Below are 16,086 nucleotides of genomic sequence, written 5' to 3'. Positions count from 1 at the left end.
AACATTATTTGCAATGAAAATTTTAAATTCTTAAAAAAAAAATCCCAGGTGGGACTACTTTATTTTTTTTTATTTCAGCAAGAATACTGAGCTAGAATACTAGAATTAGAATACTATTAAAGTGTATTTCACTTTGATATGTGACAATGTTTAAAGATAAATTCATATTTTTTGAGTTCTATTTTATATGCCTCCACTGAAAGTATGGAACCCACTAGTATTTCTTTTTACCTTTCCTTACATAAATCTTATCTTGTAAGACACGCTGTATAGAGGAAAGAATCCTAGTCTAGTGACACATCAAAAATATCATGCCCATATTTCTTTTTACATTATTGTCATTAAGGAAGCAAAACAATGTTGATTTTTACTATTTAGGGAACCCTGTTAATCAGAGCTACTAGCAGAAATAAGACTTGAATCAGCAAAAGAATACAGACATTAATAAATGGATCAGCACCAACGTATAAAATGAAAGAACGAAACAGGTATCAAAATACTGAAACGCATCAGTTTCCTCATAATTCAATGTAAGGTCAATAGCATAAGCATACTACCTGTTGCTTGTCCATTTGCGCTATTTGAGTGAAAAGATCTTCACAAAGCCTTGGAATTATTCCTCGGTCTTCATCAAATCCCATCATCCTGTAGTTACAGAAAAACCTGCTAGTTCAGTTTTGTAACCCTCTATAGCTAGTTTTAACATTAATTGTATAGCTCTAAAGTTGAAATGCCATATGCTTCTAAGTTATAGAAGTAATAGGCGACAGAAATAAACCTGATCTAAATTGGTGCTTGTTTGAGCAGGGAGTTGGACAAGATGATGTCCAGAGGTCTTTTCTAATTCATCCATTGAGAAATGGGTTGAATACCTAAGTCAAACAAAAACCCTACAGCAACTGAAGAGTAAGTTGTACTATAAACAGTAAACCTATAGACGTTTCATACCCTAACATGCATGTGTTTTATATTCTCTGCACCCTGCCAGTGCAGTAACCTAAGCCCCTCTCCACCTCCGGCATAGTTTCTTCCTGTCTAGTTCTGCCACTGCAGAACACCAGTGTACTGGACTAATTCAGGTACAGTATAGAGGCACACAGCTGCACAACATAGTTGTCAGCAGAATTTTGTTGTGTAGACCTGACCTGAGGAGAGTTATTACTGATATTAATTTCAGCCTTGCTGAAAATACAAAGGGGTGAAAGTAAGCAATTGTCTACCTGAAGGTGGAGAAAAAGAAAAAAATACAACAAACCTAGAAATAAGATAGCAATTGCAATATTGAGCATATCTTTCTTTTAGGCCAAGGTAAATAAACATTACAAGTAAAAGTAGAGTTCCCACTTAAAAAGAAAATCCTACCTCTGTATAAGTTCTGTATCTATGATAAATTGAATAAAACCATAAAATTGTGATAAATTGAATAGAAACATTTCTGATCCTCAACTACATAATTAAAAGTCTATAGTACTTCATGGGAATTATAAAGCTCATAGAACTGATTTTAGTAGATGCATGGTTGGAAACAAAACAGTTCACTAGGCATTCTATTGAAAAATATACACAAGGTATATAAAATTGGCTATAAATCCTCAAAACGTTATTTGTCTGGGATTATTTTGGGTAAAGATTAGATTTCAAATAAGCAGTGCCACAAATGTCTGGATTTTTAAATTTATTTATTATAAGTTCTGAAACACTCAGGACCATAATTAGAAAGGTCTCTTAAAGGTCTTTTCCAAAAAACATAATATACTTTAGAACATGTCACTTCACGCACAAAATAACAAACAGTGGTGAACAGCAGCACTGGGAGAGTCCGAGAAGCTCTCAGCATTAATAAAGTTTTTTCTTCACCAAAATCTCTGGAAAGAGCTTTTATTTTCTTCACTAAACATAGAAAGAGGTCAGTGTCAGATACATAAAAATATTCTACAGCTAACTTTGTCTCAATTATTATAAATATTGTTTTAATTATATTTGTTTGATTTGTTTTAAAATATGCAAAAACATTTAAACACCATTCGATACCTATGAAATCTATTCCATATAATCTCTTTTCATGACTTTACATTGCATAGCAATTGGCTCCTACAGAATTTTAACAATTATTATTAGGAACTTACGTGTATGATTTTCCAGAACCAGTCTGCCCATAAGCAAAAAGACAAGTGTTATATCCCTCAAAAGCTCTTTGTAGGAGTGGCACTGCCAAAGTTTTATAAATCATTGCTTGGCTTGCAAAATTAGGGTGACACTTATCAAAAGACCAGAAAGAGAAGTCATAACTGAAGCTGTAAACTTGGTTTGTGGCTGGATTTCGTACAGCTGTCTCTGAACCACTCATGGAGATTACAGGGAGTGAGTTTTCATTTTTCTCTCTGAATGGAAGGGGGAAAAAAATTAAAAAATTAAAAAGCATAAGCTACATGCTTTAAGTCAGTCATTTCAATCAACTGCCTTATGAAAAATAAAAAGTTCAGTAGTCATTGTTAAAAAAACACATTTGATGAACATACAAAGTATTCAAGCTCAAAATACTTCAGCTAATGAATATGTAAAAAATAGCCCCAAGCCCCTATAAAGTGAATTCAACCTCTTAATAAAATCTTTATCATCTTGATGTTGCATGAAATATTGGCTAATTTCAAAGTATGTATCATATCCTTATTAAGTCAATGATTAAACAATTCAAAAAATAAAAAGCAGGAATCAACATACACTATAAAAGCTACTATTAGCATCAGAAATAAGCCCAGGATACAAACCTGTTACTGAAAGGCCGTACGCGCACAGCTACAATCACTTTGCTGTTTTCCACTTTGAAAACATCTTTCTCAGTGCTATTGCTCTCAGCTAGAGTTTCTGTGTTCTCTTTTGTTTTTGAACTTCTGCTCACAGAAGGAGAGCTGGAGACACTAGTTTTCTTTTTGGCTAGAACATGAAGATGAGGTGTTCGTTTATTTGAAGTGGACAGAAATGGTTGATCCTGAGAAGTGCTGTTCTTTGGTGTAAGCTTAAACCCTTCTGTTGAACCTTTTGTTGGTGTCCTTGGTCTTTCCAAACTGTTATGTTTTATAATCAAGTGTTGCAACCTTTGCTTTCCAGCTACTTTATTTATATCATCTTTTTCATTCAGTTGTTCTCCTGATATCCTACTATTATATTTTGAGGTAACTAATTGTTCCGATTTAGGAACTTCATTTTGTAATTTTGTGTCAGCAGCACTTGTCCTATATTTTAAATGCATACAGCTATCATTTTCACACAGATCATCAACAAAGCCAAAGGAATCCTTGCTGTTCAGGTTACACTGCAAATTCACATGTGACTGACCCTCAGCTAACTTAAAGCTTGGTTTAACATCATGGGTATCATTATTATTAATACTTGGTGGAAGTGCAATCTGGTAATTTCTTTGTGCAGCAGAGTCATTATTTTCTATTCCAGGCACAGTATTCTGATTAATTTTACTCTTCTCTATGGAGCCAGTCCTCACACGCCTCTGCAGAGTAAGTTTTTTCTCTGTTTGTGTATTTTCCATGCCCTGTGTTGTGTTTGTATGTTCACTATGGGACACTGATTTTTTGCTTGCTCCAGTTCTCCTCTGGAGTGTTAATCTGCCTTCAGGTTTAAATGTAGTTGATGTGTCAGTCACTTTTTTACAGGCTGAAATCACATAAGTCCTGTTTACTTCCTCAGCCTTATTCTGAGAACATGAAAGTAGACTATCCTTTTCTTCTCCTGACACCTGTGATTTCAGTTGCTGCCCAGACATTTTGCTGCTGATATTCTGTGAAGAAGTCTTCTGCAAAGTGGTAGTATATTGTACCTCAGAGGGACTTCTTGCAGGAACTGTGTAAATAGGCATTTTGTATTCCAGCAAGTTAACATTAGGTTTTTAATAAGTACAACACCTTTACTAAAAGATTATTTCTAGTTGCTTCTTCTTATGGAATCTGGGGAGACAAAGCAAAAATTTTTTATGATGGTCATGTCCAGTGCAAGTTATGTTTCAGTGCATGGGTAGCTCTTCGCATATACTGCAGTAAATACATGTCCCCAAACATTAATAACAATTAGTATCCCGTCTCACCTCCAGCACTTAAAAACAAAAGCGCCATTCTTCTATATTTGAATGACTGCTTCTGCCAATAGTAGGCTATTTGATTCCATTTATTGAGTTCTATGATTAGTTTCAGAAAGTAAACCAAACATCATGAAGAAGCACCAGCTGGTACAAAGCATGATCTAACTATTTAGCAACAAAGATCACCATGGACATTTCTTCCAAATGATCTACCACGATGCCCAAAAAAAGGGAATTCAAGATTGTGCCTCCATTCACTCACAACTATTTAAGCTCGTAGTGTTTCACAACTAACAGACTCCAACAGAACAACAAAATTATTAACATTGAATAGGAAATCTGTGAACACAGAAAGCAGATTTTTTCCAGGTTTTCGATATATAAACCCCACTCTCAGAACAGGACAGTTAATAAAGATTACTATTACAATACATTTGAACACTATTTTAGTTCACTGTAGTACATATTCACCTAGCAAAACAAAAAGATAGCTAGCCTACGGGACAGAAGAAAAACTGTAAAACATGTTCCACATCCTTTCTACATGTAAATGTTTAGAAAGCTGTACATACATCCAATCTGTATTGAAAAGTATACTTTCACTGTTGCATATGCATCATAGTTATGGGGTTGTTACAGGTTTGACATCACTACCCACTACAAACTTGCCAGCTGTAATTAGTTTGCTATTAAAAGTCAACAAGACATCACCTGCCTTAGGTCGTCCAAAAATTGCATACATCATTAACAAAAGAAGCAGATGGTCAGGGAATAAAAAAGCAAGGTGAGAGCAAGTAATGTAGAAGCAACCATTTAACCATTGCTCCAACAGAAGTTTCTTTTAATGCTACACTTTTAAGTTATAGCTTTTAGAGTGCTCTCAGAATTTACACAATTACATCCACTTCTACATGTGTCATGACTGCACAAAGTTTTCATAGCTCAAAAGTTGCAAGGAAAGTTTCAATAATTGCAAATCAGCATGTATTTATTGCTCAATCCAGTTTGATACAGGAAACTACTTACGTTATGTGAATTGTAAAATATACATTGTGGTTCCATCTAGCAGTCAGTAAATAAAGAAACACGGTTGTGAGCCATGAATTGTTTTCGTGTTTTCTGAAAAGTCCATCTTTTCCATTCAGCTTTAAAATAACTAGCGTAAGAACAGAAGTTCCCCCCTCCTCTTGCTATAGCTGTGCCTTGCAAATATTCACAAAGCTTTCCTGTAGAAAACTTAAACCTCCCCATTAAAAGCTCCTTCATTCTAAAATAAGGTTCAAGACTTGTTAAAAGTACACTTGTTCCTCATTTTTAATTGATTACAAATACTAATTAGAGATGAAACCCGTGTTCAAAGCCGGGTGAAAACGTAGGAAAAATCGATATCTTTACTACCCTTCAGCAAACCTACCCTCTTCAGGCGAGCCCCCGTAATGCTCTCGACACAGCCACAGATCTGTTTTACGACCGCCCCGCTGAAGGCGCCCCTCAACCCCGCCGGCTCGCCGAGTCCGCCCGCGGCCGCAGGCAGAAGGCGAGGAGAAAGCGGCGGCCGACCGACCGAGCCTGAGGAGACTTTGCGGGGCAACGTCCCAGGAGCCCGCTACCCCGCGCTGCCGACCCAGCTCTGAGGCTCCTGAAACAATGGCCCACCCGTGCCGCGGCCAGCCACAGGCCCACGGGATGCCCCAGGGAGACCCACACCCCAGGATCCGGGAGGGAGCGCCGTCCCTCACCTCAGAGCGGCACCTCATCACCCGCCGCCCTCGCTCCGCACCGGACGCGGCTCGCGCCCTCTCCCTGCCCCGTTTGAATGCGCCGGGCCCGCGGGGATTGGCTCCTGCGAGGACTGCGTCAGCAGGGGGCGGCCCCGCGCGCCACCGCCTCCGCCGGGGAGCGCGGGGCCGCTCTCGCTCCCGGAGCTCCCCGGAGGTTACGGGGCCACTCCCACCGCCTCGGGGGGAAGGCCGGGCTTCGTGCCCGCCCAGGGCCGCGGCTCCTTGCCAGGCGCACCCCGCGAGCCGGCCGGGCCCTGCGGCGTTCCTATCGGAAGCGTTTGCTTCCTTCCAGGGAGGCCCCGCTGCCGAAAACCTGCGGCTGATGAGCAGGAAGCCCGGCGCGGGCGGTGTCCCCTCAAACGCCACGCAGAGTCCGCTCTGCCCGCCGGCCCCTTAACAGAGACGGCCTTCCGAACGGAGCCGCTCGGCAGCGTAGGGCACAGGCACCGAGCTGCATTCAGAATGCCGCGTTTACCAACCCGCCCGTCAGAAAAAAGGGGGTTATTGAAAAGTTTGGGGATCGCAGGATGAGAAAGATTACCGAGTAGCACTTCATGAAATCTCCACAGGAAATAAAAACTGGTCCCTTGCTGAAGGATATATGCGTTTTAGAAAAGATTTGGCATTTATAAATACTGTATAACTGAGGTAATATGAAAAAGTTTTTAAAAATTTCCAGTAGAGGGAGACAAAAGACAAAGCACGGGGGAGTTCAAAATTAGTTTTTCCCCATGTGAGATTATGTTAAAATACTAGCAACAGTGCATAGAAAATAGTAGAAATCATAATAAATATCATCTTTCAGATTATCAGAATTCATAGTAGGAGTTTGTCATTAATAACTATATAAATCTGTTATTGTTAAGGAACTCCTGGCACCAGTGCCACGCTTATGGCATCTGTCTTGCAGCAGGTAAGACCTGCTCTTTTTCTTTCTAGTTGGGGGGGGGGGGGAAATCATCAGCTACTAAGCTTTTAAAAATTAGTGTGCTACCAAACAAAGTCAGTCTACCATATTGCTGTCCTTTGGCCAAAGAGCAGACATACAATGCACAGGGCTAACATCTAACTACCTGGGACATCAAGGGCTGATGCATCACAGCAGCATGAAAGGTCTGATGAAACTAATTTCTGAAGCCTCAGTCTAAGAGAAAAAAAAAAGGGGGGGGGAAGTTTTGATTATGATCTCTCTCAGACTTTGGATGGTAAGTTGTACAACACTATCTTTACATGGTTTTGGTCTCATTTCCTGAAAAAAAATGAAAGAGCATCTGGTGTCAGAGAATGGCAACAGTTATGCTTAAATGAGTAGTAAATAAGTAAATATGATCAGTTATACATTAACTACAATGTTTCATTGAATAAGAACACAAATTTCTTATTTAAATTATATGGTTTATCCTATTTCTCTACAATGAGGTTATACTAACAACGAAGTATTTCTGCTATTGCAAAGTGCTTGAGTAGGACTTTTAACTGGTCCACAAGCAATAAAGGAGAAACTAAACTTTCAGTACTGTTTACAAACAAAACTTGCATATATGTTCACAAGAAACCCCCAGAGAGCATACTGAGGATTCGGAGAAATGGTCCCAGTGGAAGCTTTTATGTAAACTAACAGGAAGAGATTGAGACTTGTTTTCAGAGACCTGTCACAATTTTTTTTTTTTTTTTTTTTTGGGGGAGTGTCCTTTGCAAAGATCTTACCTCAATATGACATAAAAATTACCAGAAGAGTGTGTTTCACAAGAAATCTGAAATGATTATTCAGAAATATTAAAAAAAAATAAAGAGTATCTTCTCAGTTTATGTTGCAAGACCAGAGACTACTGATTTTGAAAAAGGGTTACACAGAGTATTTTTACTAGGCACTGCTGTAATTCAAACCCCCAGTAGTCTGTATTTCAAAATGAAGATGAGATAAAAATGAGGCTCCCTAAAAAACTGAATACATAAACTTCTTTTAAAAAGGCAATATACAAGGCATCATAATTCCATGCTTTTTTTTAATCACACTTTCATTATAATTACATAACTATAAATATATCTTTATTACCTCTGAGAATTATTTTTGTCATGTTTTCTAATAATGTCCATAATATTATCTCCTGTTACAAGACTGTTCTGTAATTGTTTAAGTTTCTGTTGTTCCCTTCTCTTTTGGTCATGAAGATATGGGGAATTAAGCAGCTGTGGGGGAAGAATGGTGCCTGTTGGTTTTACTCTCTTCACAACATCCCAAAAGAGCTTCTTGCTGTTGTTATTGATAAAAGTAATTGCAGTTCCACTGTGACCCAGCCTCCCTGCTCTTCCAACCTGAAAAGGCAAAAACTCATTTTAAGTTATCAATATTAAATGGAAGTCCTTCATATATCCTTAAAGTTTATTTTCTATTATAAAACAGCAACTAACCTAAGTGACAAGGCCAAATCTCTTTATCTCATCCTCTAAGCACAAAGTTTTAATAAACTTCCTGAGTTCAGGATATGCAGATCTGAAGCTGTAGCTTAAATGCATCTAAAATTACCATTTGCTTACAGGACATACCAGAAGTCCAATACTGATGCTGAGATATATGATATAGCCTACGGGCAAAGGCTTACAGTAAATCTGGTCCAAACAAAATGTTTTAAAAAATGTTTATCATAGCAATGCCATATACATGTATCTTGTATCAAGCACGATATGTACAAGCATGACCATTAAAAAGCCCTTTACTTCCAATGTCCTTGTAACTTAAAATTATTTCTCAATATTATCCAAAATGCTTGAACAAATTAGAAAAGAATCTACAAAGACTCTCTATTTAGGAAGAGACAGTATGTTAATATTGGTATAGTTTTGATGCTAGGAAAGACCATTTTTATTTATTTACTACTTGCTTGAAACTTTAGCAGAAAGATAATTAAAAAACAGAAAGGTCTACTGCAGTTAGTAACACAATACTTCAGGAGTTCATGAGACTGGATACTTCCAGAGGTCCTTCCCACCTATTCAGAATAGAGCTAACTTCAGTTAGATCAATTTGCTCAGGGCCTTGTCCTACAGAGTTTCGAGTGTCTCCAGGCACAAAGGTCCCACAACCAGGCCTGTTCCACTGCCTGACTACTCTCACTGTGAAAAACATTATTCCCTGTTATCAGCCCAGAATTCCCCTTGCAGCAAGTTGTGACCATTGGCTCTTGTCCTCTCACTGTGCATCTCCAGGAAGAGTCTGGCTCTGTCTCCTCTGTAGCTGCCCATTACCAAACAGAAGACAGCAATCAAATCTCTACTCCAGCCCAAACAAGCCCAGTTTCCTCTGCCTGTCTTCACATGTCACGTGTGCCAGGCCGCTGGCTTTGTCTGGACTCTCTCCAGTTTGTTGACTTTTCTTGTAGTGATGGTCTCAAAACTGGACACAGGAGTAGAGTACTGTGGCTTCGTAAGTGCCAAAAAGAGGGTAATTATTAGTTCTCTTGATCTGCTAGCCAAACTGGGCTTGGGGTGTGTGTACATATACATAAATAGAGACACAGGCGCAGAACCCACACACCATCTTTTTTAAAGCAAGAAATCCTCAGCAAAAAAATCAGAGGAGATACTGGAGTAGGAAGAGGAAATGAAAAGAAAGTTCACAACTGGTTTCCTGATTGTATTACATGCATATCCCACACTGCAGAAAGACTGGTATTTGGCCTTTCTTCACACAGATAGTAAAAACATGGCAAGCTTTGCTTTCTATAGACACAAAAAGATACAAAAGAGTACGAAACAGGAAGAATAATACTGCAAACATAACTGGTATAAGAACACTGTTCTAGGTTTTAGTAACTTACATAGGAGATACAAGAACAGGGTTCTAGATTCTGGTAATTTACATAAGAGACTTACAGAAGAGATATTCAGCACCTTTCTTTCTTTCCTATAAAAACAATATTCTGAAGAGGAAAACAATCTTTATGTTTACATTTAAATTTAAATTTCCATAGGTGGATGTCATATTTCAGTATACTTTTCAAATAATGCTTTAGCAATTTATTTATTTACCTGATGTACATATTCATCCATACTTGAAGGCATATCAAAATTTACTACCAGTTTGACATTGACAAGGTCAAGCCCTCGTCCAAGGACTCCAGTACTTACTATAACTTCATACTTCTCTTGAAGTAATCCCTGGCAAGGGAGGAATAAACAAAAATTAATTCTTTTTTCTTTATTTATATTTTGAACCTCTCCAGGCATAGGCTAAGGTTAGTTATACAGTATAAGAACACACCCCAGTGGGATTATTCTATTGCAGAAGAGAGAATGGTCCCCCTGTATTCTTGATTTAAATAGGAATATAATTCACAGAGCTAATTAAGAGAGATCAAACCCACTATTTTAATTTAAAAAAAATCAATTAGAGTTAAATGCATATTTAAATTCCCATTTCAAAGCAAATAACCTAGGAAATAGTCTCCAGTATTTATCTGCATTTAAAATGGCATTACTGTCTACAGTTTTGCTTGGTCCCATTTGTCTCTCCCCTCCCCCAGCAATACTCCAGGTTTTACTGCAGAAAAGCCGTAAATTATTACTTAACTCATTCAAATTAGCCACCTTTAAATAAAATTGGCCATTTTAAACCTACCAAAACCCCCACAAATTTAGGAGGCACAAACCTGTAATATGTCTGTTCTTTCCATCTGAGACTTTTCAGAATGCATCGCTGTACATTGCAATCCTGTAATCTTATGAACAGCATCACTCAACAGATCTGCTCCTAGCTTACAGTCCACAAATACCAACACTGGAGGCTTGAAGAGTTTCTTATCCTGTAAAATTAAACAGTTCATGTAAGAGGGTTTTACAACAGTTTGCTGCTCATCATCAGCAACTTGGATTCAATTTCTTCTGCTCATTATCTCTAATATTAACAACACTTTCAGATGAATAAATGTTCTTAGACTCCAGATAAGAAGGAACAAGATGCCAGCCATGAAACTACACCAATCTGTACACACCATAAACATACAATGATTTGTAGACTCAGAACCCAAGTTTATATCAATACATGCATTTTTTAGAAGTCAGAAGCTTTCTTTTACATTTCTTTAAATATTACGTAATAATTCTGAATTTCTTTAAGTTCTGAGGTTCGGTTAAAGATTCTTATTTGCTTCTTGGATAACCTCAGCCAAGACTAAAAAATTCCCCCCCAGAGTACTCATAAAATCGATGTATTATTATTCGTATAAAGAAAATTCAAAAAATAACTAAATTAGCTTTCTCACTGGTTTCTTTAATGACTTTTAAAATGACAAACCACTCCCAGACCATAAAGCAGCTATGACAGTTTAAGAAAGTCTTGTTCCTCTACCACTTACAGATAACCAGTTTAAATCTTTGGGATGCCATACTACGAATCGCAAAAAAAATATCAAAATTCTAATTTTTAACTTGGATCCCAGCACAGGAATCTAGTTCGCTGCTGCACAGAAGGAGGGGTGAGCGACGGGGGTGGAGTAATCCCTGAAATTGCCATTAAAGCTCCTACACTGCAGAACTACTGAACTAGTTAGTGCAGTTATATGCTTAACCTCACTCCACCTCTTCACTACATACGGATTAGAATTAAAGATGAGAAGCTGACAGAGATGAGTAAAGACATGAATAATTTGACAAGTTGTTCTTATGAGAAAAACACTGCACTTACATTTAGTATTTCAAACAGCTTTTTCTTTTTAGATGGTTCTTCTACCCACAAGATAATTTGGCGAACATTGGAACATGGCAGATTCTTTTCTCCAATTGTTATTCTTACAAAATTGTGCAGAAGCTGATTTGCTAAGTGTTCAATGCCCAATGGAATCGTGGCTGACACCAGTATGGTTTGATGATCATGAGAAATGTCCTCCAAAATATCCAACACTTGCTGCTGGAACCCCATTTTTAACATGGTATCCACCTAAGTGAAAAATATTAGATTTGTACCAGATTTTTCCATAAACAGCAGAATCCTGAACTTGAACTGACAGAGGAACCATAATGTGTATGATTGGCATGTAATAATCCAAATGCAGGAGTATTTTCAGTCAGAAGAAAAGCTAAGTGAGAAAATTAAAAACAAATGGTTCACACCGGTCTAGCAGTATTACTCTGTCAGGTATCTAAGTCTTTTATAGCCAACAGAACATGCATTGTTCAAACACATTTCCAGTTGTGTTAAAAAATGAATTTTTCTCTTAAGAAATATATTTTATCTTTATAACAAACACTCTGTATGTTTAATCAGTTAGACTAGCCACTCACGCTGGCTCTTCAAGGACTTCTGTATAGGCAATACAGCCCTGATAACTAAAAACTTACTTCATCCACCACTACAATTTTTATGCCATGCAGCTGAACAGAACTTTGCTTTAAAATCTCAAGAAGTCTTCCAGGTGTTGCTATTATAACCTAAAAAAACCAAAAACAAAACAAAACCCTAGGAGTTAGAAATTCCATGAAAGGACAGACGACTGTCCTAGAAAAACTATAAAGTTACAGCACATAGTTAGAAGCACGCTAATTAGTGAAATTACTTGCGTTCAAATAAGTCTTAAAACTTTTATAGATAACTTAATAAATTATGAAGCCTCAAAAGGAAATGGACCTTTTAGAACTCTAATGGAAGTGTCTAAATACAAGCAATGTAATCTGCATGAAAAACAAACTATCTTTGCTGCAAATTACAACTCCTTGTCTAATAAAATGCATATTTCAGTCTTTGAAAGCAGCAATATCATGCATGAAATTTTTTAAAAACCAAAAAATCTATTACATGTTTAATCAGAAGTCAAAATGTTAAAAAAAATATTGTATTACTGTAAAATTTTAAAGAGCTAACAATTATTTTAGTAGTTTAGACTTAGGAAAAACACATCTTTGTGTGTCCATACATGTCAACAGTAACATTTTTCTTTCCTGTGAATGTTAGGGAAACATAACTCTCCACAGGATCTTTCGATGCTATAGTCCTTACCTTAACACTTTGCTTGAGACGGTGAAGCTGTGGTGGCAGTGGTAAACCTCCTACTAGGAGAACTGTTCTCATGTTTGGTAAACCAGCCATCAGTTCTTTAGCCTGCCTCTCTATCTGAATTGCTAACTCCCTTGTTGGTGCCAAAATAAGAGCAGATGGAGTTTCCGTCTAGAAAGAGGGGGAGAAATCTGTTGAACATGGAATTGCTTTATTATTTAGATAAAAAGCTTTCAAGATGAAATCCCCCAATACTAAAATATAAAGTATATAGTGCAGCTACTGTGGATACAATTAGACTGCTAATACCCTTTCTATTTGAAGACAGAAAATAGAAAGGGATTATACCTTTAACAATGCAGGCCAAGGAAGTCTATCCCTCAATTACTCAACTTTTGAAAACAAAAAATTAATGCACGTGTAAGTACACTGTTAGAATAGCTTCCCGACAACAAAAAAAGGCCCACAAAGCTAGCAGTCACTTGTAAAGATTGCTTTTTTCTATTTTAGTTATTGCACTGAATCTGTAACAGAAATTCAGAATAAATTCCACATGAACTCAAAACACAAGATGCTAGGTGAACATAGAGATCATAAAAAAAAGTTTTCAGAAGTCTTGATGTTACAGGAACAGACTATTTCCCTTTACTGTCTTGCACACCACTAAGTAAAAACATTAAGTATTAGCCAGACAAGATAAGCAGTGATAGGAACTTTATACAGCAAAAACATATGTCTCTGAAATTTAAAAACAAAATTAATAGCCCCTCTGACCCACTATTAGTCAGCTAGGTAGAGGTGAATCATTAAAGTGGTACAGTCTTAAATTCTTTTTTTTGTTCCTTCTATAAGGATCTTCAACCAAATTATCACCTCACTGATACTTCTGCAACCCCAGAAACATGAAATTACAGGGTAGTAATTCCTCTCAGATTAATACAGATTCCTAACTCCAAAACGCATTATTTCAGTAATACTGCTCACCTCTTCAGCAAATAAACAAAGCGCTCTCATATATTGACACTACAATCACGAATTCACTTAACAGTTTTCTGGATGGTATGTGTTTCTTTCTGGTCTCCAACTGGAATATTTATGAGTGAGCAACAGTAGGAGGTCACTTTCCCACTGCATCAAAGGAACTACATAGTTAAATACTTATGACAAGAAGGGCTTTTTGAGTTGTTTCCAAGTGGGCAACAGTGTTTAACTTAACAACTTACCACCATGAAAAAAGGTACCTATGTAGATGTGGAGAAGCCAGGAACTGTCAAATATCTCATAAACAGATTACCCTTATGCTCTTAACATCTCATCTCTCTTTTACATTAAAAATGAAAATTATTTTAAACAAAATAGAACTCTTTCTTGACATATACATTAACTTGTAAAGTACCCTGAAGATGAAGAATGAGAAAGATCATGTAGAGAAATTAAGTATTATTGTTGAGGCTCCAATTTTGTGCATGCTATTATAAGCATACACCTGTCTTGCAGACTTCAATGATAATCAGACAGAGGAGAATATAATACTCCTGTTCTTAAATGATCCTATACAATACTTCCATTCTTAAAACTAATGCTATAGTACTTTAAAGATTAAAAGTTACTTAAATAATCTTTAAATTATTCATTTGAAAAAAAAATTATACACACACACATTTGTGTGTATACATATATCTATAAAGGCATCTAAACAGTCCAAAACATCACTAGAATCAGGTCCAGAATTTTCAAATATATTCTTATGAATCTCTTTTTGAATAAAACCACTAAAGCAAAAAGCAATACTGAACCACACACAAGGTACAGAACACTATTTGCCATTACTTCTCATCATACATTCAGGTCCTCATGAAGCAAAAGTCTTCTTAATTGCTTTTTCCCACAGTATCAAAGGGGAGACTGTATAACTAGAAGATTTCAGAAATTATATTACCCCAAATTCCTGTATTTATTTCATGGTCAGCTGAACATATTCCAACAGAAATTACTCTATGAAATTATGCAAATGCCAAAAAATCTCTTTCAGCCATCTGATATATCAAGATACAGGAACAATTTCTTGCAGAGGGCCTGGAATTATTTTCACTTTCTATTTTAAGTAATTTAGGAAGTTTACCACAGAATTTAGTTACCTTTCTTAACAAAGAGAAACTGTATACTAGGTAATATTAATAGAGTTGCTTTATCTCCTGACCAAAGTGAAAAACATTCAGTCATTGAAACTAATCAGCACGTCCCCCCCTAAGAACCAAGGCTTCATAAATCAAAAGTAAAATAAATCATTGAATGTCAATAAAAAACACTGCAATTACATTGTTGGTTACACTGGGAATCCAAGAGACAAAGTTGTAAACCATTTTCTCTAAACACACAAAGTTTCATTACCTCTTTCAAAACCTTCATAATAACAGGGAGTACGAAGGCTGCTGTTTTTCCAGAGCCCGTGTCTGCACTAGCCACAATATCCCTCCCTAATAGTCCAACAGGGATCATTTGCATTTGGATGGGAGTTGGGACTTCATAGCCAGAATTCTTTAAATTATGGTTTAAAGTTTCAGGAAAACCACAGTGTTCAAACTCTACAATAGGTCTTGGAACTTGCTGGCCCTGGACAGCAATACCTAGCTGCAGTTTAAGGTTCTCAATCTGCTCATCTCGCAAACCTAAAATAAAGGAATGATCTTTGTAGAAATAAGGTGTATTAAGCTGGTGAGTTTCTGCTTGAGATTCTGCTTTTGTGAGTTGATCAGATTTTAGCTTTTTTTCCTTTTCTTGAGATTGTATAAGGTGTTTGGCTTTACATTCCAAGCTACAAACATCTTCATCTGTTTTATCGCAGATATACTCTCCATAGCGACCACACACAACACATACAGGTTCTCCAGGTTCTGCCCAACGCTGGGATTTGCTGAAGGATTTTATGGGTTCTTCCGAAGAGCTATCTTCATCAGTATTTTTGTTGTCCTTTCCCAAAGTTGTATTAGCAACACAAAGATCTCCAGCTACAGGTTCTGTGCATTCTTGTACAACTTCATTCAAATTGCATCTTGAGGCAGAAGTTTCTGTTCTAACTGACTTAGAGTCTTGGAACTCAGTGGTCTCCTCTAGCAAAGATCGTCCAGAAGATAATTTATTTTTCTTAGCTGTAAAAGTTTTGTCATCATCAGCAGTCCTCTTGACTTTAACAGATCTTGGTAAAAACATGCTTCAGTACACTAGAA

At 37.1% G+C, this 16,086-nt stretch overlaps 2 protein-coding genes across 11 annotated transcripts in view; both read right to left on the bottom strand.

Annotated features, from left to right (window-relative positions):
• The window catches only part of KIF14 (kinesin family member 14), a 36,176-nt gene extending 30,130 nt beyond the window's left edge, over window positions 1-6,046 (bottom strand). The window contains exons 1-4 of one of the 3 annotated variants that reach the window (XM_072867795.1): window positions 5,505-6,046; window positions 2,769-3,959; window positions 2,127-2,381; window positions 558-645 (exon numbers count right to left, since the gene is read on the bottom strand). In XM_072867795.1, coding sequence (XP_072723896.1) covers window positions 558-645; window positions 2,127-2,381; window positions 2,769-3,871 — 1,446 coding nt within the window. In that variant the 5' untranslated portion in view covers window positions 3,872-3,959; window positions 5,505-6,046. The remainder of the gene's footprint in view (window positions 1-557; window positions 646-2,126; window positions 2,382-2,768; window positions 3,960-5,504) is intronic. The other 2 variants (XM_072867793.1, XM_072867794.1) reach the window with 2 other exon arrangements.
• A 1,703-nt stretch (window positions 6,047-7,749) lies between these two features.
• DDX59 (DEAD-box helicase 59) overlaps window positions 7,750-16,086 on the bottom strand; it is a 32,596-nt gene continuing 24,259 nt past the window's right edge. For 7 of the 8 annotated variants that reach the window (XM_072868052.1, XM_072868054.1, XM_072868053.1 and 4 more), the window contains 7 exons: window positions 15,251-16,080; window positions 12,863-13,030; window positions 12,208-12,297; window positions 11,555-11,806; window positions 10,521-10,673; window positions 9,901-10,029; window positions 7,750-8,187 (listed from right to left, as the gene is read on the bottom strand). In XM_072868052.1, the coding sequence (XP_072724153.1) occupies window positions 7,924-8,187; window positions 9,901-10,029; window positions 10,521-10,673; window positions 11,555-11,806; window positions 12,208-12,297; window positions 12,863-13,030; window positions 15,251-16,069 (1,875 nt within the window). In that variant the 5' untranslated portion in view covers window positions 16,070-16,080 and the 3' untranslated portion in view covers window positions 7,750-7,923. The remainder of the gene's footprint in view (window positions 8,188-9,900; window positions 10,030-10,520; window positions 10,674-11,554; window positions 11,807-12,207; window positions 12,298-12,862; window positions 13,031-15,250; window positions 16,081-16,086) is intronic. The other variant, XM_072868049.1, reaches the window with a different exon arrangement.

The sequence above is a fragment of the Ciconia boyciana genome, chromosome 7 (assembly GCF_034638445.1).
Source record: "Ciconia boyciana chromosome 7, ASM3463844v1, whole genome shotgun sequence".
Lineage (NCBI taxonomy): Eukaryota > Metazoa > Chordata > Aves > Ciconiiformes > Ciconiidae > Ciconia > Ciconia boyciana.
Note: the sequence above shows the minus strand (reverse complement) of the source record. Positions and strands in the feature narration are given on the sequence as shown.